At 44.3% G+C, this 26,587-nt stretch overlaps 2 protein-coding genes across 2 annotated transcripts; both read right to left on the reverse strand.

The window, feature by feature from the left end:
- Positions 1 to 4,145: 4,145 nt before the first annotated feature.
- LOC115399968 (dehydrogenase/reductase SDR family member 11-like) lies at positions 4,146 to 8,401 on the reverse strand. The gene is made up of 7 exons (XM_030107634.1): positions 8,220 to 8,401; positions 7,273 to 7,482; positions 6,926 to 7,020; positions 6,568 to 6,697; positions 4,554 to 4,646; positions 4,416 to 4,481; positions 4,146 to 4,317 (listed from the first exon to the last, which is right to left on the reverse strand). The coding sequence occupies exons 1-7, from the start codon at positions 8,349 to 8,351 to the stop codon at positions 4,276 to 4,278; spliced, it is 768 nt and encodes a 255-aa protein (XP_029963494.1). The 5' UTR covers positions 8,352 to 8,401; the 3' UTR covers positions 4,146 to 4,275.
- Positions 8,402 to 22,117: 13,716 nt separating this feature from the next.
- On the reverse strand, positions 22,118 to 26,055 carry LOC115399976 (RIMS-binding protein 2). The gene is made up of 5 exons (XM_030107642.1): positions 25,770 to 26,055; positions 23,344 to 23,500; positions 23,056 to 23,177; positions 22,893 to 22,964; positions 22,118 to 22,810 (listed from the first exon to the last, which is right to left on the reverse strand). Exons 1-5 carry the CDS (start codon positions 25,989 to 25,991, stop codon positions 22,745 to 22,747), a joined length of 639 nt encoding a protein of 212 aa, XP_029963502.1. The 5' UTR covers positions 25,992 to 26,055; the 3' UTR covers positions 22,118 to 22,744.
- Positions 26,056 to 26,587: the final 532 nt, after the last annotated feature.

Here is a 26,587-nt window from a genome sequence, read left to right on the forward strand (position 1 = left end):
GACAGATGTCAGTGTCACTCTGGGATCTCAGATTTTTCACAGATATGCATGAGGCTTACATGTAGCACATCTGATGGCCAAAAGTCGAAACTCATTATTATTAGTATTTTATGACCAACCTCCGGTTTCATTTGGGTTCACCCTCGTATCTCTTGACTTGAACAGACCAAGTCCAGGTCTCATCACCACCTAGTGTCCGTCCATCTGTTCTACAGGTCAGTACTAATCAGGCTCCATTATATGTTCCTAAAACAAAAAAATAAGAATAAATGAAGGGATTTTAAATGCCCTAATAAATAAATACATTTTCATTCATCCATCCATCCATCCTCCACCACTTATCCGGGACCGGGTTGCGGGGGCAGCAGTCTAAGCAGAGATGCCCAGACTTCCCTGTCCTCAGACACTTCCTCCAGCTCTTCCGAGGCATTTCCAGGCCAGCCACGAGACACATAGCCTCTCCAGCATGTCCTAGGTCTTCCCTGGAGTCTCCTCTCGGTGGGAGATGCCCGGAACTCCTCCCCAGGGGGGCGCCCAGGAGGCATCCTAAAAAGTCGCCCGAGCCACCTCAGCTGGCTCCTCTGGATGTGGAGGAGTAGCGGCTCTACTCCGAGCTCCTCCCTGGTGACTGAGCTCCTCACCCTATCTTTAAGGGAATGCCCAGCCACCCTATGGAGGAAGCTCAATTCAGCCGCTTGTATCCAGGATCTTGTCCTTTTGCTCATGACCATAGGTGAGGGTGGGAACGTAGATTGACCTGTAAATCGAGAGCTGCAGTGTGTTTGGCCTGCCGGTACCTCTCAGCTTCTTCTGGAGTCCCACAAGCCAACAAGACTCGATATGACTCCTTCTTCAGCTTGACAGTATCCCTTACTACCGTTCACTACTGGGTTCGGGGGTTGCCGCCATGACAGGAAAAGCCCTCTGCTGGTTCAAATCCTATTTATCTTATAGGTACCAATTTGTTCACGTTAACCAACAGTCCTCACCGTGCTCCCAGGTCAGTTATGGGGTTCCTCAAGGGTCCGTGCTCGGGCCAATTTTATTTCTGTTATATATGCTTCCTTTAGGGAACATAATTAGAAGTCACGATATCAATTTTCATTGCTATGCAGATGACACACAACTGTATTTATCTATGAAACCTGATCAAACTAATCAAATAGACAGACTCAGTGACTGTATCAGAGAAATTAAAACCTGGATGACTACGAACTATCTCCGTCTGAATCCTGGCAAAACAGAGGTCATTATACTAGGCCCCCATAAACTGAGAGAGTGTCTATCCAAACAGATTATTACCTTAGATAACGTCAGTGTATCCTCCTCCTCTACTGTGAGGAACCTCGGGGTCTTATTTGATCAGGATATCTCATTTAAAGCACACATCAACCTGGCTTGTAAAACAGCATATTTCCACTTGCGCAACATAGCTAAAATAAGAAACATTCTACCTAGAAGCGATGCAGAAAAACTCATCCATGCATTTGTTTCTGCGAGATTGGACTACTGCAACTCCCTTCTCGCAGCCTGCCCAAAAAGTGTATTAAAAAACTTTCAGTTGGTTCAAAATGCAGCCGCCAGATTATTAACTGGAACTAGAAGACGTGAACACATTACTCCCGTTCTAAAATCTCTTCACTGGCTTCCAGTCGAGTTTAGAGTTAGATTTAAAATCCTTCTCCTCACTTACAAAATCCTAAATGGGATGGCTCCGACCTATCTCCAAGATGCTTTAACGCCTTATCAACCAATCAGAGCACTTCGCTCTCAAAATGCAGGGTTACTGGTGACTCCTAGAGTCTCTAAATGGACACTAGGTGGAAGAGCCTTTAGCTATCAGGCACCATTTTTATGGAACCAGCTTCCAAGTGGTGTCAAAGAGGCAGACACCGTCTCCACATTTAAGGTTAGGCTCAAGACGTTTCTCTTCGATGCAGCCTATGATCAGGTCAGCTAGGGATTCTAAACTAAACTAAACTAAACTAAACTAAACTAAACTAAACTAAACTAAACTAAAACAAACCAAACCAAACTAAAGTAAACCAAACTAAACTAAACTAAACTAAACTAAACTAAAACAAACCAAACCAAACTACAGTAAACCAAACTAAACTAAACTAAACTAAACTAAACTAAACTAAACTAAACAAACCAAACCAAACTAAAGTAAACCAAACCAAACTACAGTAAACCAAACTAAACTAAACTAAACTAAACTAAACTAAACTAAACTAAACTAAACTAAACTAAATTAAATTAAATTAAATTAAATTAAATTAAATTAAACTAAACTAAACCAAACCAAATTACACTAAACAAAATTAAACTAAACCAAACTAAATTAAACTAAACTAAACTATACTAACTAAATACTAGTTTAAACAGTTAAGTATCCACAAAGCTGCCCCAGGAGCTAGAATGCTGTGGGAAGTACGGTGCACTGAGCCCTGTCCTCCTCTAATGTCTGAATGTTATTCCCTTTAGTCCGTTCATTGCTTTTCACCTGTTGTCCCCCCCTTCGAGGGGGAGTCTTCTCCAGTTTCAGTTGCTGACTCCACTATTACGAAGGCCTATGAACAAGCTCCGTCCGGACCGGGAGGACACCCCTGTCGGTCCTGCCCGTGGACTGGCTTCGGTTCTACTGCTGGGATCCGTGGTTCTTGTGCTGGACCGTCCAACGGACTGTCCTCAACATTGTCCTAGGCTTTACTTCTTATTGTCTCATGCTAGCTGTTGCCAAAGCTGTCCGTCCCTGGGAGAGGGATCCCTCCATACTGCGGTTCTCCCCAAGATTTCTTCTTTTCCCACTGGGTTTTTGGAGTTTTTTCTTGCCGGATGTGAGGGTCGAAGGCGGTGGTTGCTTCGTTCTGTCTCGTTACTGTAAATATTGACATATTACCATTATGCTTATTCACTGTTTTTACTTTTACCGACAAATGTAACATCTTGAAGCCCCCTGAGGCAGCTGTTGTTGTGATACTGGGCTATACAAAAATAAATTGATTGATTGATTGATTGATGACAGGCACCGGAGACCTTACGACTACAGCTCCAAGCAACTGCTTCGACAATGGAGGTGGAGAACACGGTCCATTTGGACTCAATGTCTCCAGCCACCCTCAGGATCTGGGAGAAGCTCTCCCGGAGGTGGGAGTTGAAAACCTTGCTGACGGACGGTTCCACCAGACGTTCCCAGCAGACCCTCACAACACGTTTGGGTCTGTCAAGTCTGTCCGGTTTCCTCCTCCGCCAGCGAATCCAACTCACCACCAGGTGGTGATCGGTCGACAGTTCTGCTCCTCTCTTCACCCGAGTGTCCAAAACATGCGACCGGAGATCAGATGACACAATTAATTCAATCATTGACCTCCGGCCTAGGGTGTCCTGGTGCCATGTGCACTTATGGACACCCCTGTGCTCAAACATGGTGTTTGTTATTGAGAAACTGCGATTCGCACAGAAGTCCAATAACAAAGCACCACTCTGGTTCAGATCAGGGAGGCCGTGCGTCCCAGTCACCCCCCTCCAGGTCTCACTGTGGCTGTCCACGTGGGTGTTGAAGTCCCTGAGTAGAACAAAGCAGTCCCCAGATGAAGCACTGTCTAGCACCCCTCCCAGGGACTCCAAGAAGGCCAGGTACTCTGCACTGCTGTTCGGCCCATAAGCCGAAACAACATTGAGGTACCTGTCCCCGATCCGAAGGCACAGGGATGTGATCTGTCGTTCACTGGGCTGAACTCCAACACATGGCGGCTGAGCTGTGGGGCTATAAGCAAACCCACACCAGCCCGCCGCCTCTCACCGCGGGCAACGCCAGAGAAGTGGAGAGTAAAGGCCCTTCTGAAGACATTGGGTTCCAGAGCCCAGGCTGTGTGTGGAGGTGAGCCTGACTATATCTAGGCGGTACCTCTCAACCTCCCTCACAATCTCAGGCTCCTTCCTCCCCAACGAGGTGACATTCCATGTCCCTAGAGCTAGTCCTGTGTCCAAGGATAGGGTCGCTGGGCACCCTGCCGTCAGCTGCCACCCAATCCACACTGCACCCGGCCCCTACGGTTCCCTCGGCGGGTGGTGGGATTTTCATTCATACTAGATGCACATTTTGGGACCACTTTATAAAAAAGAAATTACCAACATTCTTGTACTGGTTTTATTGTTTTATAAAAGTAAAACTTGCATTTCTTGATGAGATATAGTTATTTTTTTAATATGAGAAGACATATCAAAGGTTTGTCTCTCAACAGGTTAAAAGAGGCGTCACATGGTGCAGGTTCAGAATGGCTGCCTCACAGGTCGCATCACAATATCTCCGATCTGAAAGAAAATGTTGATGTTATTGAGTAAACTGCAGGTATTCTGACTGCTGAAGGAGCAGCTTTACAAAATGTGAGAGGTTAGAGGATCACACACACCTGCACATGGGGAGGAGCTCCCAGGACGTACACCACCGCGTTAACAATATCGACAGCTTCCAGACCCTGTCAGACAGGAAACCAGGACGTAAACAGGAAGCTCCGCAGCCGTTAGAGGTGCGGCAGAATAAAACACACCTTGAACTCAGTGGACATGGCAGCAGCTTTTTCAGGGGTGTCTGCATAGAACCGGGAAGCGAATTCTGTGTCCACTCGACCTGGAGAAATGCACTGAGAACAGAGAGGTGAAACAACAGTGAGCAGAGTTACTGAGAGGAGTGAACTGTTAAAGATGATTTCACAATCAAATACAGCTGGACTGTTTCAAAGACCATCAGAAGATTTAATGAAAATATGACTGAAAAACAACAGGAACAAACACCAAACTGAAAAAATACCAACCCTGGACACCATGATCAGCTCCTAAAGCAACTTTTAAACATCAATAAAAAGCTGTTCATAGCTCCAAATTCACCCAAAGAACTGTGTAATCAGTGCATCAGTGTTCTGTGAATAACTGATGTATTGCACTGATAGTTTATATTTTTCATACTTCTACATATAGTTTTAAATATTCCTCCTTTAAACTAATATTATTATTTTATAGAAACAGAGTATCTGTAATTTGAACTGTTTAAACCTTTTTTCCTTTTTCTCTTTACTCCCCTGTTTTTTGGCACACTTATCCTCCAACAAATTTTGTCCAAAACTGCAGATTTTAAGGACATGGGTGCTATGTTCTAGCTTTTCAATATATTTTTTAAACTTTTTGAAGTATTTCAACTTCTATGCAACTATTTGCTTCATGTTAATGGATGAATAAACTGTTCAACTTGATCACCCTTCAACGCTTTCAAATCTTAACCAATTTTAATCATTCAGCTTTTAAAATATTAACTTTTTTAAATTATTTTGAATATGGAAATGGATGGAAAAATCCTTCAACTTTGAACCTCTATCACTTTGTCAGACTTTCAAGTCATTATAGTTTTTAAACGTTGCCATTTTTGTCCTCGATTCACATGTGAAAACCTCATTTCACTATCTTCTATCAAATTAAAACTGTGACCTTTAAAGATTAGTTAGAGTTTCATCACTTTTTGGAGTTTATAATGGGTGTGTATTGGAGAGGCTAGAGTGGGAGAAAGGAATTTAGAGTGCAGGAGGCTCTCGATTTAATCCAAAAAAAAAAAACTTCTCTTGTCGTACGGCCACATTTCTGGCTCAATCTTCACAAATTATACCTCAAAACGTAGGCATTTTTCTTGTGACGCTCACAATCTGGTCATTTTGTCTGTATCTGAAATGTTTCTCTCTCCAGATGCATTTGTTTGAGGAGAGTGCAGGATTTTCTCCAACGCATTTTGGAGAGAGGTTTTCTTGCTGAAATCCAAAACTTCACACATTTTTACAAACTCGCTGTGGCTGAACGGATGATCCTACAGACATGAAAACCTCAGGATGAATCCATGAAAGGTGTCTAATGCTCACATTTTTTTTTTTTCCAAATGTCACCTCTCGGTTCTTTGGAAACCGGTTTCTTCAACCATACAAACTGGATGAAAAAGTGCTGACTCGCTGTCATGGCTGCTGGGTGCAGCTCGTCTCCATGGCAACCAACAAACCTGTTTTGCTGACTGCTCCTTGATTATTCTGGATTTTTCCATTACTGCTGGAGCTCTAATGATCCTGTTGCTCAGACACTGACTCTACTGCTTTCTACGTTAATAATGAACTTTTTCAGCTTTTTCATTTTTTTTTCAACTTTTTAAACATTCTTAAGCTTTTTTCAGCTTTTATTCAACATTTTCTACTTTTTAGGCTTTGTTTAACTCTTTTAACTTTTCAAGCTCATTTTTTTTTTATCTTCTTAAGCTTTTTTTCTAACTCTTTCAACCTTTAATCTTTGTTCTACTCTAAGTTTTTTCCAGTTTTTAAAAACCCTTTCAGCTTCTTTAACATCTTCTGCATTACAGTGTATCTTTTTTGAGGTCAACACACACACAGATTTTCTTTGAGAAATGCAAATTTTTCCAGGTGCTCTCTGTCCTATCTTTTCTCTCCTTCTACCCCTTAACAGCCTGAACAGCAGAAACTGAATGAGTGTGTAGAGAACAGATCGCAGTGCAGACGGACTGTGTCACAGTCTTACGGTGGCTCGGATCTGCGAGTTGGTTTGATGCAGCTCCTGCCTCAGACCTTCGGTCAGAGCGGTCACGGCGAACTTGGTGGCGGTGTAGAAATGTATGTCACCGGAAGGGATGACAATATGTCCACAGATGCTGCAACAGAAGACGTCTGAGCTGTTAACCAGGTTGTTCATGTGATTTTAAGCTAAATAACAGAAGGAAAAGAAGAAATCATAAAGTGTTAACAGAATGATTGGCTACTTTAGCATCACATTGGGTTTTATAGGCTTCATTGTGAAGCTTAAGCATGTTGAGATTAATCTGACATAAGGTTTTTTGGTGCCATGTGAAGAGACAGCATGTCAGTGAATGAATCTGAACCTGTTGATTTGAATTATGTGTCCATCATCAATGTTTCTCTCCTTCATCGACTGATACGCTTCACGTGTGCAGATACTCAGTCCAAGAACGTTGACCTGGAACACAAAAAGACAGTCACCATGCAAACTGCAGTCACTTCATGCAAACAGTTTCTATATTTGTGAATTCATGAGACCAAGTATTGGGAGAGAATAAGATATGAGCTGTGAAGAAACAACAAGTGGCTGCAGCAGGAGCCTCCAACAGCACATGATCTCAAATCATGTTAATAACCTTTAATAACTCATGCTAATAAAATACTCCAGATCTGTCCAGACTCCTCTGAAGCTACGGCACGGAGCTCTTACATCCAGCATGTTCTTCCAGTTGCTGGTTTTACCAGACAGCAGGTGGTCCGCATGGGCCAGGCCAGCGTTGTTGATGCACACGTCCACACCTTGGTGCTGAGCTTTGATGGCAGCGAACATGGACAGAATCTCTTCTTCTTTGGTCAAGTCGCACTTAAAAGGCACCAAAACGCCGCTTAAGCCGGCACTCCGATACTCTGCTGCCAGTTTCTGGAATCAGATCAGGAAAATCATCAACAGCAGGTTAACTATTGACCTTCCGTCTTTTTATGGTCCAGAAAATGGCCTTGCACACGGAAACAATATTCTTTATATCTAGATTCAGGGAGAACATCTTTGAAAGTAAAACCTGCAACAACAGTTAATGTTTGAATTTTTAATGACTCCTGAAGCTGGGAGACAAAGGGCAGCAGTGAAAGTAGCAGAAAGATCAAACAGATCACTGATTCACCTTTGCTCTGCTTTGAGGTAAACTTGGGGAGATTATTCGTCTACATTTTGGACATACGCTTTTAGTGCGCATGGACCTGTGCCATAATAATAAAATAAATGGGTAGAGTGAGTTGATAAATTTTAATCTTTATAGATTCCCTGAGACTGGGATCCTATTGTCTGTTCCTCTGGATTAAAGGTCAGATTAAAAATCAATGAAATAACTTCTGGTTAAGTATTAACTATTGTTTTCTTTTTCGCAGAGAGACGCCGTTCACAGTAAAATATCCATCTACGATCACATTCTTTTCTGCATAAAAGTGAAATTTTTATCATTTTGCATTTTAATATTGATGTAAAAATTCTGTTTTCATGTCCAGTATTGAAAAGTTCTCAAAATAATGCCTGTTAAAAGTTAAAGTCATTTAAATCATGAGAGTTGATATGTAAACTCCCAGTTTCCTTTGTCCTTCCTCTGAAAAGTGCAGAAATAAAGTTCGAACAAGGGTTCAGACCTCGATTTTCTCCACGTCCCTGGCGCAGCCCATCACCTTCATCCCCAGGCGGACCAGCTCTCTGGAGACAGCCGCCCCGATCCCGACCGAGGCTCCGGTCACCAGAGCCACTCTGCCCCTCCAGCGCTCCATCACAAACCCGGTACCGAACAGAAAGCCTCCGAGAGAGACACTGCCGAGCAGAGAGGCGGCTGCAGAGGGAGCAGTCAGCGGGGACGAGTCCCTGAACGCACCGCCCACCACAACGCCTCTGCGCTGCGTTCAGGAACACTGGGAGTTTTTTTTTTAATCAGAGGAAACCTCGGGAATCTTATCTGAGAGAAATTAAAAACAAATGTTCTGGGGAATGAACCACAAGATACATAAAAATGTTGCACTCCTTATCAGCTCTATTAACTATAGTTATAGTTTTCACGCCATTTAGATCCAAGGCACTGGGGCAGTGGAGGCTCACCGAAGTCGTTCTGGAAAAGTCCCAAAATACAACAGCAGACGTTACACTTGACTCTATTAATCAGTAGTCCTGTTCAATCTCTTTATCTTTGGTAGTCTGCTAAGTGGAAGCAGAAGTGCAACACTGTAACATTGCCACATTGTAGATATTGCAATATTATCACATTGTAAACACGTCTCGCAGATAGGATTCACCTGATGAATGTGTATTAACTGGACTCATTCCCTTCTAATGGTGGAGGAAAACACGGCAGGTTAGTTCTGATGTGCATTTTTTAGGGGCTGACACAAACACTAGTCTCTGCTGAGCCAGAAAGCTCGAGACTGTTGTTAGTCCTGCAAGCATACCCTTACCCTCCTGCTTTCCTCGTTTTTTATTCGTCTAATCTTCTTCTTTCTGTCCTCTCTGATCAGGGACATCAGTCCTTTACTGGGACATGTTGAGACTAAATTGAAATGAAAAAAGGATGCTTGAAACCTCTGAGTTGCAGCACAAGCTCTTTAATTCAATTAAGAAGATAATCAGACAGAGGAGAAGGTCCTAATCCTAGCAATAAAATCAACATACAGAACATTCTTGACCAGCCCTGCGAGATCAGATCTAAGTCAGAACCCGAATGGTAGCTGACTCATTACAGACAAGGTATTTTATCCCCTGTCCTTGTATAGTTAGGGAGGATGGCTTTTCTATGCACCTTCTTTGGATTTTACGACCGGAGCAGACAGATACCAGACCTTCTTCCTATTTCACTGTGGCAATTATAATGGCTTAGCTAAGCTTATAAGACAGGCCACTCCACAAGCTGAAATATTTGCACACCTTCACATCATACGGCAGTTTGAACAATAAGTGTACTGTCTGTTGGTCCTCTGACCAGATTCTTCTCCAAGGCTGTGGTTTGACATTGTTCATAGCTTACTCAAGAGGCTAAACTGAAGTGACCTTTCAAATATGCAGTCAGAAGATACAAAAGCAAAGTAGTAAAATCACAGTTTAGTCATATAAATGGAATAGAAATATAAATGGAATAGTAATGTAAATGAAATAGAAATATACAACAGAAATAAACTGGTTTTTCATCTTTCATCTTTTGACAAGATGGCGACAGCGCCTCATCCACGCTCAGCGTCCAGGATCCAAGATTAGGATTTCCCCCCCTCTACATCATCCTGATCTAAACAGAAATCTCGGTGCTCACACACAGCGACTGATATACTATATCGTCCTAATTCTGTGTGTTTTTGTCTGCTCATACCGCTACCTTGTGTGATACTCACAAAAGAAATGTTTTGTGGAGATTATTGCTTTCTGTTTATTTCCCTGTTACAATGTTATTTTTCTGTATTCCGGGTGATTATTAAAGCGATACTTCAACATTTTAGCAAATTGGCCCATTTAGCGCAATTCATTAGTCATTTCAAACAGTATACTTACTTTTTTTGTGAGGGCGAGCTGTTGTTTATTCAGAGGTGAGTCGAGGAAGGTTTTCAGGACGGACACAATGGAAGTGGATGGTATTTTTGTTCCCCCTCGTCAAACTCATCAAATACACAATCCAACAACCCCAAAACACTTTGGTGGGCAAATTATAATCCGCACATTCACTACGCTGTGAAATATTAATGCAAAATTACGAGACTGAGTTGTTTATGCGAAGATTGCTAAGACGGAACTACTTGTCTGGGCGTAGTGATTTCAAAAGAAAAAGTAGTTCCCAGTATTTGCTTCAGTGTCGTAACGCTACAATAACATTTGTTGGTGTTCCACAGCGTAGTGAATGTGAGGATTATAATTTGCCCACCAAAGTGTGGGGCTGTTGGATTGTGTATTTGATGAGTTTGACGAGGGGGAACAAAAATACCATCCACTTCCATTGTGTCCGTCCCGAAAACCTTCCCCGACTCACCTCTGGATAAACAACAGCTCGCCCTCACAAAAACAGTAAGTATACTGTTCGAAATGACTAATGAATTGCGCTAAATGGGCCAATTTGCCAAAATGTTGAAGAATCGCTTTAAGAGACAAATGGAAGTGCACGACATGCTGTTCTCCGAAGGGACACAGGGTGGCAGCACCCTCGAGTAACATTCATTCGGTGACACACCTGAATCGAATCAAGATTCATGGCCAAGTCCAGCAGAAAGCTAGATAACGAGCCTCATTGCAATCAGCTGTGTTGAAGCAGGGAGACATGGAAAACATGCAGGTTTGCGGCCCTCCAGGACCAGGGTTCCCCACCCCTGCTTTAAGTGGTGCAGAGCAACGGATGCTCACAATCGGATGAATCGAGAAGGAGCAACACTTGTCGTGTCTCACTGATTCTAATTCAATAATTCCAGGTCAGTTAGCTACCGTGTTCGTGATCATAGATGTTTGTAAAGTCCTGTAAATCCCCGGTGATATGTGTTCAGTCAGTATGAAATATGTTATGTGTAGAAACAGTTTAATTTGACGGTCCGCAGTGAGGAAATGGCGGCCGCCATCTGTATTCACTTTTTTCTTATTTATTCCTTTGTGGCTCCGGGGCATTTGAGGTTAATTTCGGTGTGTGTGAAATAGTTGTGTGTGTAAAAATGTTAAAGAGACAATCGGTTCAGATCAATTTATAGTCTCATAAGTTTTGGCCTCATTGGACAGCTCATGTTAATGCTTGTATAGCCCTTTTCCTATAGGGCTGCTACACTTTGAGCTCCTGAGGTGTAGAGGGAGAATCGTCTCCAACGCGTGCCCCCACGGCAAGTCAATCAATCACGTTCACGCTCTTTCTGCGTTTGGGTGCTGTGTGTACCCATTTATTTCCTTTGGTGCACACACGATCCACCATTCGCATTAAGCTGGAGCCAGAAAGCTCAACCATACAATTTCCATCAGATAAACCAGATCGCACACGCCGCTCGGTCACGGTGAAAGACTGTTACCTGTCCCTCCATGCACACCTGTCTCTAATCACCTGTGTGCTCCTAACGTGTTTTCCCTACACTGCTCCCCCTGGTGGTTAATGAAAGAAATGATAAATGGCTCCTACAATGCTTTTGATAGATTCGGTTCATGGAATCTGGCGCCAAGTGAGGATGTAGCCGTGTTTGTCATTGGTGTTCTGATAATTCATTGTAACTGCAAAATGAGATGTATTCTGTTTCATGAAGTGATCACTTATAAACTGTATCATTATTACAAAAAACACTCTTTTGCTGAGTGAACAAAGATGTTAAAAATGTTTGAGTCTAAGTACTGACATGATTGATGGTAGAAAATGTGATTTAAAGACAAGATGTGTATTTTGGTTTTCACTGACTTTTGATAAGTCTATGTTTCAGAAGAATATATGGCTTCATGTTTTCCAAATGTGGATGTTGCATATGCTGATGCAGAGCAGACAAGATAACAGAAAAGAATTCATTCATGCAGTTAAAGTCAAGATGTAAATAAACACAATCGGATGAATGAAGAAGGAGCAACACTTGTCGTGTCTCACTGATTCCAATTCAATATTTCCAGGGCACTCCGTTCAGCCGGTTTTCTATGTATCTGCCTGCGGAGCCCAAGCTGGGACCCCCTACACTTGCGATACCTGGCGTGGATAATGGGACTGTCATTCCGGCCGCAAGAAGTCAGTACCTTTTGCTCTCTTGTGCTTACATGTGCTGACATAAGGCAAGCAGACGTATCGGCTTGTAATGATGGATGTATTTTGTGTAAGTCTTCGCTCCCAGGCATGCCCCCCCCAAAAAAAAAAAAAAAAAAAATTGAGCCCCCCCCGGCAGCAACAGTATAGTTCGCACACTAGGTGTAGATACATCCCAAAATGACAGGAATATTAAACAATGGCAATAAAGCACCCATTTGGGTCTTCAATAGAGTTTGAGGTCACTATTTTAAATTCTTTGTCTGGACTTTCTCCAAGTTGTCTGTTTTTCATTTTCTCAGCCTCTTCATGCTTCACTGCTTTCCACCACTAGAGGTCCTCAGTGACACCTGCAGACCAGGAAGAGCTCCCAGGAGCTGCAGACTATGGGCTCGACAAGCGGGAGACAGGGAGATGCAAAAGCCATCACAAAGGGAGAGAAACTCAACGCAGGGCGGGTGATAAACGGCAGCAGCAGGCGGCATCGACATACACCGCACTGTAGAGATGCACGGCTCGCGCTGTCTCTCTCACGTCTGACTGACTGTGAAATTAGCGGCGAGGTCTTCTCCTCACTGAGTCCAGCCGGAGGCCGCACGGCTCTGGGACCACGGCCAGTGGCCCAGCTGGAGCTCTGTTTGGAGATTCATAGGCTTGAGGATTTGTGGAGAGAAGCCTTGGTGGGTAGAAGCCCCTGTTGTAGCCATGGTGGCTGAACCACGCAGCCCAGCCAGCTGCCAGACACCTCTGAGAACATGGCTAGCTCCCAGCTGGGGCCACATACCTAATTTTCCATCATCAAGGTCCATGACCAGAAAAAGTTTAATTATGTATTTCAGTTCAAAGGTTGATGAGACGTGAACCCATATAGGATTTCTTGTAAACTGAGTTCATCAAACTGAATTAAAAAATATAATAATTTCAACTGTAAGTCCTAAATTCAAAGCTTTTTCCTAGTTATCCAGATTTTTTTTTTTATTGGTAGTATTAAATTTCATGTTAAGCTTAATGCGAGGGTGGAGCCAAATGAAACTGGAAGTTGGTTGTAGGGCTGGACGATTATGGCAAAAATAGTAATCATGATTATGTTGATAGATAATGAAATCACGATTAATAACCACGATTATTCATAATTCCAAAACTTGAGTATTTATTAAACTACAACTTGAAAGAACAATCAAAAATAAACTCATAAAAAAATAATATATTAAATATCAATAAAACAAATAAATAAAAATAAATACCCAATCTGCATGCATTTCTATAAAACAAAAATAGCAATATGCAAAATACACTAATAACTCAGTCAAAAACACAACCTGAAAATATTCTTTGAACTCTCTCAAAAACGTTTTAAATAACAAAAGAGGGGTTGGCTGCATAGTTAAACACTCCCTGTAGTTAACTTCCTACAGTTTAGGTTGAGATGGAAGAGTTGCCATTAAGATTGAGGCATAAGCAGGTGGCAGTGCAGTATTGGGTCAATTTACAGGGGCATAAAGCAGAAAGTCATCCTGTCGTCAGAGCGCTGATTCCCTGTTGGGAGAGTGGACAGTCCAAAACATCATGCTTTGCCTGGTCAGTGGGTAAAATGGCAAGAAGTATGGGGATTGAGGGGAAAAAATATAGTCTTGCTGTACCGGGTACAGTTACTCCATATTGGGTGTTGCCTACTGCAGATGTTGATTTCTATATTCATGGGTTAAAAAGCCGTAGTAGTAGGAACTTGGTGGAAGCGGTTAATGTCAGAATTCGGAGTCGGTATGCAAATTGTACTGTCCTGTTTACTGATGGATCTAAGGATCCTGAATCAGGGAGAACTGGGTATGCTTTTGTTGTCCCTGAATTAGGTATTTTTAGAAGGCAGAGGACCACGGACCACCTTGCGGTTTCTACAACGGAATTGATGGCACTGTTAATGGCATTACACTAGGTAGAAGAGAACCAAATAGTGCAAGCTTTAATCTGTTCAGATTCACTAGCAGCCCTAACCTCAGTTCAAAACTTCTCGTCACAGAGCCGACCAGACCTTTTATATGAAATACATCAGATATTGTATAGATTAAAAAAATGTCCAAACGACCATTCATTTCTTATGGGTTAAAGCCCATAAGGAGGTAACGGGGAATGAGATGGCGTATCAGTTGGCCAAACAAGCATTAAAACAGGAAAGACTGTGGGAGGTAACCCTCAGTAAATCAGAGGCAAAAACATTGATTAAAAACCAAATTCAGGCAGAATGGCAGCGGCTCTGGGATGAGGAGGGGAAAGGAAGACATCTGTATAAGATTCAAAAGAAAGGAGGGCGTCATAAAGCTCTGGAAGTGAACTGAAGAGAACAGGTTGTTCTGGGTCAGCTTAGAATTGGGCACACAGGGCTTAACCAGGCTCTGGCAATGATAGGGAAACACCCAACGGGAATATGCGGGTGTGGCGAGGCTGTTGAGAGTAGGGGTGCAGCCATTAACTGGTTTTTCTATTAACCGCGGTTTTAAATGTCACGGTTATATAACCGCAGGCGTTTGGCAACATCGGTTATTTCCGCTCACAACAGTCAGTCAGTTTAGACTCCCGTGTTGCGCAAAATGCAGCCAAAACGGTCCTTTGCCTCTCTCTTTCTCTCTTTGTTTCCGCACGACCGACTTAGCGGGCGGACCACAACAGCACACAGATGTATGAGAACAGACCACAGACAAGTAGACGAGGAGATACAGAGAGAAATAGAGAAACAGTGTTTGCAAAACGCATTAAAATCGACGGGAACCGTTGTTCGTGTCACAGGCATAGGAGCTGCAGCCCACGAATGTTGGGAGAAACGAGCTCAGCTAACCGGGCTCTGTGCTCTGTGCTAACGTAGCCGCCATGGCTAGTGGAACAGAGGTAATGGCAGACGTCGCTGGTTAGCGGCTAGCACTAGCATGAGGCTTTGGGGGGGGGGGGGGGGGGTAGTAATGGAAGTGTGAGTTTTTGGACCATCGGGAGGGTGCTAACGGCTACCGCTAGCATGACGCTTCTTCAGACCGTCCGAAGAAGAGAGAAAGCGCACACCCGTGGAGCGCTATTTTTTTTGTTTTTTTCCCCTCTCTGTTGTCTGGGAGCTGCAGGATTTAGCGCGGGCGGGGCGCCCGAACTGAAAAAGTCTGGCGGAAACCCTGCGGTCTAATAATAATAACAACCGTGAAATGGTAAAACCGTGGTTTTTTTCTCAGACTATAACCGTACACCAAAATCTGAAACCGTTGCACCCCTAGTTGAGAGTGTGGAGCACGTCTTGTTGCATTGTGGAAAGCATGAGGTGGAACGACGTGCTTTTAGGGGGAAATTAGAGGAGTCAGAAAGTCCTTTGTTGCTGGAGAACATCTTAAAGTATGAGCAACACGGTTGTAAATATTTGTTCAGATTCCTAAGGGATAATGGAATCATCAGAAGAATATGAGTTTTAGGCAGGAAAATATCCTCTAATCCACACTCTCGCACAGCAGGTGGTGGAAATGCGCCTAAAAGTTGGCTGCCACCCACCATAAAACAACAGGAAGAAGAAGAAGAACTTCCTACAGGTTTTCGGCAAGGAAGACGAGTCTGTTCACTTGGTCTGGCTTCTGTGACGAACGAAGGCAGGTGACAACATTTCCACCTGCGCTGAAAACCCGCTGTGATGCAGCACTTGTGGCAGGGATGCTGGATGTCCCACGACTTGAAGCTAAAATGCTTCCAGATGACTGAAGTAGTCCTGCCTTTCTTGTCAACTAAAGGCTCCTTTTCGGCCATGTTTGTAAACTGCTGCGGCTGCCCGCACAAGATGCATTCATGGTGCTTTGGCAGTGTAGGAAATTACATACACGCCGTGCCGTTTGGCAAATTAATAATTTTTCTCCGATTATAACGTTTTTATGATCGTGAGTAACCAAAATCGAAGTCAAGATAAATTCAATTAATCGTCCAGCCTTAGTTGGTTGTAACTTTTTATTTTTGTACATTTCAAAATAAAACACCGCCGTCACCTTCAAAATAATCTCCCTTTATCATTGAGAGATAGGGCAGTGTTTCACATGGTTGGGCAGGCCCACCAACAGGGGGGGGACAAACACCTGGTTCACACAGGACGCGCCGCGCATGGAGGCGGAAGCGCCGCGCACCGACTTCCAGATCAGCACCCCTGTTAACTTATCTGACGGTTACAGGAGGCGCGGGGACCGCCGCGTGCGTAGCGGCTCGCGCCGTGGACCGCGGCCGCTCCGCTCCTCTCTATTTACTCCACGAGCTGCGCGCACCGTGCACCACCAGTTGTAAAGCTGGACAGAGCAGATCGCACCAGACAGGAAGTCGAGAACAGAAAATACGAGAAAATACGGTCAATTTTCAAATTAAAATGAATTAAAATCACATAAATTATGTTGCTTTTCAGTTTTCCACCCAATCCACCCAATTTTCATGCCAGTCCTAAATAATATTTTAAAAGATGGTATGCCCCCTTCTTGGAGATATGCTTCCATCAGTCTTCTTTTAAAAAAAGATTTAAAAACCTTAATTGTTCATCATTATAGGCCTGTCAGTCTTTTAATTGTCTTGTGCTTTGACATGAACTGCGCTGCTTGACCAAAAATGTTCTTGATTTTGAGATCGATCGGTTTTGATAAGAGATGGATTTCATGTCTTTTTTTTTTACTTCTTCACACCTTTTTTCATACATTTACTGTAAGTTGTATGTTCTTCTTTTTAAAGGATGAAATAAAGAATGAAAAGACAAAATGAATGAAAGTGAAAATTATCAGCACTGTGAAAGCAATAATAAATGGAAAGGAAAAATCAGAAGTCATAAAGAAGTGAAAGTAATTAAAGACATGTTGTAGGTGTTTGTGTTAATCTTTTGAGAAAGTATGAACGCTGCCACTGGATCTGTTAGGCAGCAAGAATCTAATGTGTCTTCATAAAGTAAATAAACCAAAATCAGGGAAAACGGCCAAGTATGAGAATTAGATTTTAAAAAGTGCAGATTTCATGAGACAGTTTGCTCAGTGCATCTCTCAACCTGCAGCTCCTGGGAGGAGCTCATCAGATTTCTTGTAAACTGAGTTGAATTCATCAAATTAAAATGAAAATAAACACTTCAGGCATCATTACTGTGTATTAATTTAAAATACTGGAGAAACAGATTTCGTTTAAGGATTACATTTTATTTTATGCAAACTAGACATGCAGTTTATGAACCATCCAGCGGGGGGCGCTGCAGTGGCATCAGCTCTCCTCCCGGCCCTGCAGGGGAGCAGGAGTTCTCTCTCCTGCTGGACTTCACTCAGCATTTCTCATCAAAGAAGCTGGGGTATTATTTGGTTAGGTTGAGTGTCGATTTGGCCAAAATAAATAAAGTCAGTGGACTGGAGTAGCTCTGATCACACTTTACTGAAAGAATGAATGTCGAACTAAACCAAGCTTCAGAGTGTTTGAATTTTCTGCTGCTGGAGTTTCAAGATCATTACCTGAACTGGTTTGTTAATGCGATATTGACACAAATAGAGAAGATTTGGGTAAATAGTCAGAAAAGCCTGTGTGTGTGTGTGTGTGTGTGTGTGTGTGTGTGTGTGTGTGTGTGTGTGTGTGTGTGTGTGTGTGTGTGTGTGTGTACTCGTTTTTCTATCCTTGTGGGGGCCAAATGTCCCCACAAGGATAAGAAAACCTGGCACGACGTGCCTTGTGGGGACCTTTTTCTGGTCCTAATGAGGAGAAACAGTGTTTTCTTGACCATGTTGTTGTTACTGACAAAAATAAAAGTGCAAAAACATTTCTTTAGGTTTAGGCATTCTTGTGGTGTGGGTTAGGATTAGGGTCAGGGTTAGGAGTTAGACATGAATGGGAGTCAATGGAAGGTCCCCACAAGGATAGAAATACGAACCTGTGTGTGTGTGTGGTTGCTGCTGTTTTGTTTGAACGCAGAACACGTTTTAATCCTCCGTTTTCATCACTACTTTCTGTCAGCGTTGGTTTTCTCACAGGAAGTGAGCGGCCCAGGCCTCCAGAGCTGCGTTGCCCTGCAGGCCTCGTTTCTCTGGGTAGAGCCTCGTTCCTCATCACGTCAGCGCTGCTGTCGAGGTCACTCCACCTCAAAACTACACTCATGTCGAGCGACCATCAGTGCAATATATGTATTTAGGAATACACACAAATCTCCTTTTTGCTGTGTGAATGCGTTATCGGGACTGTCACGACCCTCCAGGTGAGGATTGTGAGTGCCGGGGCTGCAGACGATGCCTCACACTGGATCTGGTAGTGTTTTGTTGCATTAGAAATGTCCAGTCATCTGAGTGAGTGGCTGTAATCAAACCAAGAAAAGAAGTGAGTTTGGAGGGACCAGCTTCACCTGCTGAAGCCAGAGAGACGAGGCTGATGGCGCCCTCTAGTGGATTAGTTGATAACGACAGACAATGGGGGAAAATCGAGGGGAAGCAGGAATATGTTTGCTTTGTGGAATCATAAGTAAATGAAGAGTTTTATAAGTGTGTCGTATATCTGATAAACAGTTTCATAAACCCAGCAGAGCATTTCTGCTGTTACCAACATTCTGGCATCATTTCTGAAAAGCTGAAAAAGTTGATTTTGTGTCCAAATCAAGCTAAATTGGGCTGGTGGTATCATGAAAGTTCAACATAAGCATCGACAATAATGTCTATCACTCATGTTAAAGAGAAAAGTTGAGCTTTATACATGATAGAGGTGGAAGAGCCGCCTGATCGGCCATCTCCAGTCTGTCTCAGACGGAAGTTACACTCAAGAGAAACAGACGACAAAGAGTCTGCATCAAGCCTCTCAGCAAGTTTCGTTGTTGGTCTATATCATGTTTTTAAATGATTCACTTCACTTGATACACAATGGAATCCACTACTAATGTGAGTTCTGACTGAAACATCCAAAACATCAGCGGACAGAAGAAGCCTGAACCTGAGATCAATCATCAAGGGTGAAACATAATTCAATCATTGGCTCAGAGAGCGGGGAGGATAAGGCCCGGCTGTGTCGTTAGATGCTGCGTTTGTTTCTGGCATCTCCCTGCTATCTATATCACTCTAAGACCTGGAGGAGATCACTCTGGATGTAATCCAGCGCCGCGCAGACCGGTGATGCAAGCTCGGCCTGCGGAGGTAATCCGCTCCCTGCACGGTCATGCTGCCCTGTCCGCGCGGACGCAACACTGGTTTGTGTTTGTTTGCAACTTTTGGGCGTCTGATCTGCAGAAAATGAAACTTTCAGACACTTTCTCAGCCCGTCCGCTCCCGTCTCCTCCCGGTGCGTGCGCGCCCATCCCCCACTTCCTCCTATTGCGCTTGATGTGGCTCTGAGGTTTTGTGTTGCCGTGACAACGGAGGACACGGACCGTCTGAGTCGGCTTGCAAAGTTTCTGTTGCCGCAAGCGCGTTGCACACGTTGCACACGTTGCACACTCCGTTGCAGGGACGGAGAAGAGCCGGCCGGCCGCCACCTTCCCCCCCACTGACGCCTCCTCAAAACCCGGCCGGCGTGAATGACTTCTCAGAAACTCCAGATACGAAGCACTTCCTGCACGTTTGGTGCTCACACAGCTGTAACATGTGGCATATTTGAGGACGGAGCACCAAACTCTCAACGTTTACAAGCTCCAGCTCTTCAACCTGAAGCCCATTCGCTCCTCGTTTGATGGAAAGTGATCGTTTCTGAGTTGTGAGCTGATCAGTGCTTTGGCCATGTGCTGCTGAGATTGCTATCTCTCTGCTTTGAGGCCGCTACCTGACCGTGTTATGTCCTTAAAAGGAGTTCTCTGTGTCTCCTGCAGACCGCGCGGGTGTCGGCCTCATGTTTGTGAGTGTGAGTGTGTGTGGTTTTTTTTCACCGTTTTTAGAAAGAACGCATTATCACACAGTGAGATAGCAGCATGAATCTACGATAAATGATGGAAATAAGTTTAATTTAAGGCCTGTATGATGCTAAACAGCACATGGCGGCATTTATTTACACTGAAGTATTTAATCTCCTCAGATTACACTATGAGAGATGATATTTTAAAGGGTTTAAAAGGTCATGAAGGTTTCCTGTAAATTTTTGCTCCGCACAGGAAGCGCCAATGCAACGTCCCAGAAAAGCATGAAAACCCCTCATGCAACACGTAGTTTTAGTTAAAGCCATATATCTGCAGTGTCTTTGACGGATCTCAAACAGCAAAACCTTTTGTTTTATTGATAACAATCAGCTGACGGTGGTCAGGTTTTTAAAAGCTCTTTCATCGAGATTCAAAAGACTCTGGCAGTGGTTGCTCTGATACGGTTTCTTTGTTCAAGAAAGTTGACAGGAAACCTTTTTTAAAGGACATCTCATGTAAGTAATTTCTCTAAATTGTGCTGCAGGATCACAGTAGCATTGAAGAACATAATGTTCATTACAGCCGTCTGCACGGTGTGAAAACGGCCCTGCCTGCCAAGGTGAGAGTCGCAGTGAAACAATGCAGAGAAGTCATCTCTGTGGCCGAACAGACGGTGAAAAAAGATATCAGGACATCTTATAGCACAAAGTCATTGTGACCATTGACCAGCCAGACAAGAATCCATGAAATCCATGAAGGTTTAGGGTTTAGGGTTAGGGTCATGGTTAGGCTTGATGAAAGTTTCAATTCGATCATCTCTCTCTCTTCATGACTTCACTGCATCAGATGCCGTTTGAAGGCCGTCCTGCAGGGCTCACCAACAGATCAACAAACGTCCATCAGACTCTTACTGCAGCCCCACAGACAGCAACTTCTGACAAGAAACAACTGAGACGAGTTCAGAAACCATTTGTGCCACTGAGTGTGTCACAGCACATTTGCATACACTTGGCTGTGTGTGTGTGTGTGTGTGTGTGTGTGTGTGTGTGTGTACTCGTTTTTCTATCCTTGTGGGGGCCAAATGTCCCCACAAGGATAAGAAAACCTGGCACGACGTGCCTTGTGGGGACCTTTTTCCGGTCCTAAGTAGGAGAAACAGTGTTTTCTTGACCATGTTGTTGTTACTGAAAAAAGTAAAAGTGCAAAAACATTTCTTTAGGGTTAGGCTTTGTTGTGGTGTGGGTTAGGGTTAGGGTAAGGGTCAGGGTTAGGGGCTAGACATGAATGGGAGTCAATGGACGGTCCCCACAAGGATAGAAATACAAGACTGAGCGTGTGTGTGTGTGTGTGTGTGTGTGTGTGTGTGTGTGTGTGTGTGTGTGTGTGTGTGTGTGTGTGTGTGTGTGTGTGTGTGTGTGAGACTATTGCAGCCCTTCCTGTGTGAACCACGTGGCTCAGACGGGGTTTTTATAAAGATCAGGCTCACTTCTGGGTTTTCTCTCTTCGTGGAGTCCTGAGGCGGTAAGGTGCCAGCGGCGACACACTTCTTTAAAATCCTGCTTTCATTTCTCATCCTGACTTTTTGGTTTTGTTTTATGAAAACAGAATCTAATTCAACCTTGTCACATTTACTGGGCCGTTTTAATCCTTGGAAATGATGTTGGCGTTTGTGTTGTTTGGTCTGACCTGTGAAAATCTGCATTGAAGCGGAGTGTGTTCAGCGGCGGAGCACCGGGAGGCGACTGATGTACAGTGTTGTCACCCATAAAGTAGAAAGCACTACTAAACTTCATTGCACAGTGTAGTGTTTCCTACTTTATGGATGAGTGTACTGTTGGCTGCAGAGGAAAGTGAAAGAAGAAACGAGTCGGACTGTGTGGGTTTCAGAAGCCGATGAACTTTTCTCTGAATTATTTCACATTGTAGAACTGGAAGTGACGTGTAATTGTGTGAAGATGTTTATAAATGCAAAGAATGAAATGCAAAGGTACGAATTCAAGACCGTTTATTTGTAATTCATTAAAATATTTATTTCAAACAATGTTTTGGTCTATTTTTTTGGACAATTTTATTAGATAAAATCTGCTGCAAAACTAAAAAAAAAAAAAGGTTGCTACTATGAAATGGGCCAGTTATAGAAAAAAATGGAAACAAGATGTAAGGCATACATTGACTTCCTTCAGTGATTCACTCTAGTCTGTAAAACAGACACTAAGAGTGTGTTGTTAAGGCTAAATGATTCTATTCATCACCACCAGAGACTTCTGTCTGTAAACGTGACTTTTGTAACAGTAAAAATTATGTAAATTTAACCAAAGGAGAAAAAAATACTTATTTTTGATGTTTTTTTTTATTTTTTTCTGTCATTTTTTGGGGTGTTTTCTCACAAAAAAAGTCATTAAAGTAATAAAATGATCACCAAAGGATTGAAACTGTTGTCTCACTGCGCTCATTAGCTTTAGCTGAAGCGGATGTGTAGCTGCACTAGCATATAAAAATAGAAAATATTTACTTTTGACAAAGAAAACCCTGGTATAGCTAAGGTCTGAATATGGGAAAAACAAAACCGTGGCAGTGTCTCAGAGTTGGCATTCGAAAGCTTGTGAGCGTGGAGCACGTCGCTAATCCCACGGTAAGAGCTGCAGGAAGTTTGACGGGACCAGGCCTCGCCGTCCGTGCAGGTCGCCCTGAAAGTTACAGAGAGAGAAGCCTGAGTGCCTGAGAGCAGGGTTTCGTCTGGTGTGATGTGACGGCGGAGAGGACGCTCACGTAGTAAAAACCATCTCGATCCATGTCTCCCAGCACGTAAATGATCTCTCCTGCTCGAAACCCCAGCTCCACCTGCCAGGGAAACAACATCTGGGTCCCTTCCATTCATTCTTCCAACGACAACCAAAAAAAAAAGGAAACCCAATGAAAAGCAGACACGTACTTCGCTGTCCATGTTGGGCGAACTTTCCCAGGGATCGTAGTCGAACATGGCCACCATTCGACGGACCACCACGTCCTGGGAGAGGGTGGCCACCTCGCTCACCTCCGGCGTCAGCGTCATTCCTGAGGGAGGGAAAGCGCAGGCTTAAACACCGGAGCAGGAGGTAACGGAGACAGTGGGAGGAGTCCGGTTCACACGGCCTCCACGAGGGAGGATCTCCAGCCATTACTTTTATATTGAAGGAATATGTGTTACAGCCCGGTGGGCTCCGGGAGCCGGGGTCCGTACCTTCGGGGTCCACGGGGAGGAACCCCTGCTGCAGCAGCAGCTGCTTCAGGTACTCGTCATCCACCGGGATCTCAGCCACCATGTTCCCCGGCACATAGCCGGACAGCCCGCCGGACTCCCCGTGGTAGAAGCCATCAGCGTCTTTATCTCCACAGACCTGGGAACACACACACACACACACACACACACACACACACACACACACACACACACACACACACGCACGCACGCGCACACACACAGTCAGTCTTTTGTGTTTTCAGAACCCAGTTCTGTGTGTAAACAATTAAAATCTGTCAGAAGTGTAAAAAATGGCAGGATTCAGGAGAAAAGGATAAAAACTCTCCAGTATCCAGAGAGGCTTAAAATGCTAAATGGACTTAGGTACATAACTTGGGTACATTATAGGAGTGTAACGGTATTTGTATTCGTCCCGTACCGTCACGGTACGGGGGTCACGGTTCGGCACACACAATCACATGACGAATACACCAGTGAGTAAAAAAAAAAAAAAAAAAAATTCCAACCTTAGATGGCGGTAATGAGCCTAAAAGCTGCCGGCAACCACCATTATCACAGAAGAAGAAGAAGTAGAACAAGCAGGTCCAAACATGAACAAACAAAGAAGAAAGTACAAGCGGAATGAGAGCTGCAGCGTGTGGCGGAGCGGATTACAAGAGAGAGTATTTGTTCTGCGTGCGTTCCCTCATACGGAGTGACGTGTGACGTGCCAGTAAATGGGAAGCAGCACAGTCAAAAAACCAGCAGAGAATGCCACGGTGGTGGAAAAACACTTTTTTAATACAAAACCCCGACATAAAAAACATTGGAGAGGCGAGATGGAACCAAATCGCGCAACAGCGAGTTGTATAAAGAGCTCTATAGCAGAATACTAGCGATCGCCGGCTGGTGTTATGGATTAACTGGTTCCCGTGTTAACGAATGACAGCGGAGGTCTGTGTAAACACATGCTGATTACAGCAGTTGTTAAAGTAAGACTCACAAAAGACTTTAAACGTATACACTCACTGTAACTGTCGATAACCGACGTTCGCCAGAACGACTAGATGTTTCAGTCATTATTGGTCACAAGTTAACACGGGCACCAGTTAATTCGAAACATCGGCATGCGGCGCAGAGCTCACACCGAGACGTGCTGCTCCGCACGGCGGTGCTGCGGTCAGGGGAGCAGCCGCTCCTTCAGCAGCATATCATGGAGATTTTGGGACATTATTTGAGCAGATATCAGCAGATAAAAACTCTCTGCTTGGCGCTGAGGACTGCTGCTGCAGAGAGGAAGACCTGCAAGTTCCTCGTGAGACTTTGTGCGCATGGATGCTTTGTATGCTGTACATGAATACACTCGCGTTTAATACTATTGTTTACAATCGGATTGAAAAAACACCATGCAAACTGGGCCAATAATGTGTCGCATTGGAAAGCTTAGGAAAAATGTTCTGGTACATTTGTGAGCTTTTTTTACTTTTTCCCCACTGTACCGAAAAACGTACCAAACCGTGACCCTCACACCGAGGTACGTACCGTACCGTGGCTTTTGTGTACCGTTACACCCCTAGTACATTACATAACACACATGCTACAAATGATCCAGCAGACACGTTCAGACAGGGAAGATGGCAATGCAGATACATTATACATTACTGGGATAAACCTGAGCTTCAGGACACTCAGGACAGGGTGAGATGGGAAATCAAACCTCCGACTTGCTCCACCATCTGACCCCCCGACACTCGCAGTGTTTAGTACACTGGTGTAATTAAAAAAAGGCTTTGTTAAAAGTAAAAATTTTGATTCCACTTTTTCATCGGTACACAAAAACAAAGGTTCCAGGTCCTGTAAACTTCATTAATCCACCTTCCTTCTGAAGGCTTCCTGGATTCTTTCATGTGGTGAAAAACTCTCCATCCATTCAGACCTTCGTCATCCAGCTCAGCGCAGCCTCACACCTGACCGTTTGTTAGCACTGATACACCGGCTCAAAAAGACACAATAGCCTCGCTTCGTTTCAAACTAGATGTTTTATGAGCAGACTCCAGGTTTGACAACACAAACAGGAAGTGTCGGCACTGAAGTGTGACTGATCTGAACTGATCGCTCTTCAGTTCTTCGGTCTGAATTGCACATTGTGCAGCTCTGGTCACACTGTCACTGTACCTCAGACCGGTTAAAACAAGGAACGGCTTACAGGCAACCTGACCTCCCTTCATTTGTGCCGAACAGGCATAAAATCACTTCAATCAGGTGAACCAGAGGCAGGAAACAGAAAAAAACAGCTTGTCTTCACACATTCTGAGCCGGCCTGAATTTAGCACAAACAGGAAACTCAATCGTGCTGATTTCAAAGCAGCTTTTGCGGCACGTACTGACAGGAAACACAAGTGAAACGCAGGAGGAGCGAGGCTCGCCTTGATGATCTGGCCCGGCACGAACGGCAGCTCCTCCGCGGCCGTCTCCGGGTTGGGCGACATGGCGGCGGGGTTGTAGGGGTAAAGCGCCACGAAGAGCCGGACGGTGGGGATGGACACCTGGCTGGCCGTCTCCAGCTCCCACTCCCTGAAGTCCTCCGGCGTGGCCACCCTCACCTCGTCGGGGTAGATGAGAACGTCCAGCTCCAGCCTGGTCTCCATCGGCAGCAGCGAGAGTGCGAGCTCTGCGCCGAGCGCCCGGCAGACAGATGGCCTCCGCAGACGGCAGACCTCTGCTTTACCCTCACCCTAATTTGAGGTAACTAAGCTAAGCAGAAGGAGCGGTAATCCTCTTTGAAGAAAGTGGATAGATGGGTGAGCTCAGCACAGCCTGAGCACCGCGGGGCCGCTCCGTGCACAGTCTGCATGACGGGGGAGCAGCCCTGACCCTCACACACCCTGCAGTGCAACCATGCAGTATTTTCCATATATGCACCATGAATAATGGATTTCTTTAGCATTTTACATGAACAGGCCAAAGCCGTGTCGATCAACATGACTCTTTCACACATGAGGAACGGAGCAGTCGTGTTATTCGGCGAGCTCCGAGCTCAGAGCTGCTCTGTTGGCTGACAGGGTTGAGAAATCGCCCGTCTGCTACGTATATGCAGACTTCTGCGGTTCCTGACTCGCCGGCTGTCTCTCCAGTCCTCCGCTCTGCTCTAACAGGCCTCACTTCTTCATTCAGGAGGTCGGAGATGAAAAAATAAAGTCACCACACAAGACAGCAAACTGCGTGTGTGTGTGTGTGTGTGTGT

The sequence above is a fragment of the Salarias fasciatus genome, chromosome 14 (genome assembly GCF_902148845.1).
Source record: "Salarias fasciatus chromosome 14, fSalaFa1.1, whole genome shotgun sequence".
NCBI lineage: Eukaryota > Metazoa > Chordata > Actinopteri > Blenniiformes > Blenniidae > Salarias > Salarias fasciatus.

Bases quoted from the DNA above. Each gene is read 5' to 3' on its own strand.
- LOC115399968 (XM_030107634.1), bottom strand. From the start codon at position 8,351: ATGGAGCGCTGGAGGGGCAGAGTGGCTCTGGTGACCGGAGCCTCGGTC. The intron at 6,698-6,925 runs GTTCAGATTCAT...CTTCTGTTGCAG, and splicing joins CACATAATTCAAATCAACAG to CATCTGTGGACATATTGTCA. The intron at 4,482-4,553 runs GTGTGTTTTATT...CCTGTCTGACAG, and splicing joins CCATGTCCACTGAGTTCAAG to GGTCTGGAAGCTGTCGATAT.
- LOC115399976 (XM_030107642.1), bottom strand. From the start codon at position 25,991: ATGGAGACCAGGCTGGAGCTGGACGTTCTCATCTACCCCGACGAGGTG. The intron at 23,501-25,769 runs GCGAGCCTCGCT...GTGTGTTCCCAG, and splicing joins TGCCGGGCCAGATCATCAAG to GTCTGTGGAGATAAAGACGC. The intron at 22,811-22,892 runs GTGAGCGTCCTC...TGTAACTTTCAG, and splicing joins ATCGAGATGGTTTTTACTAC to GGCGACCTGCACGGACGGCG.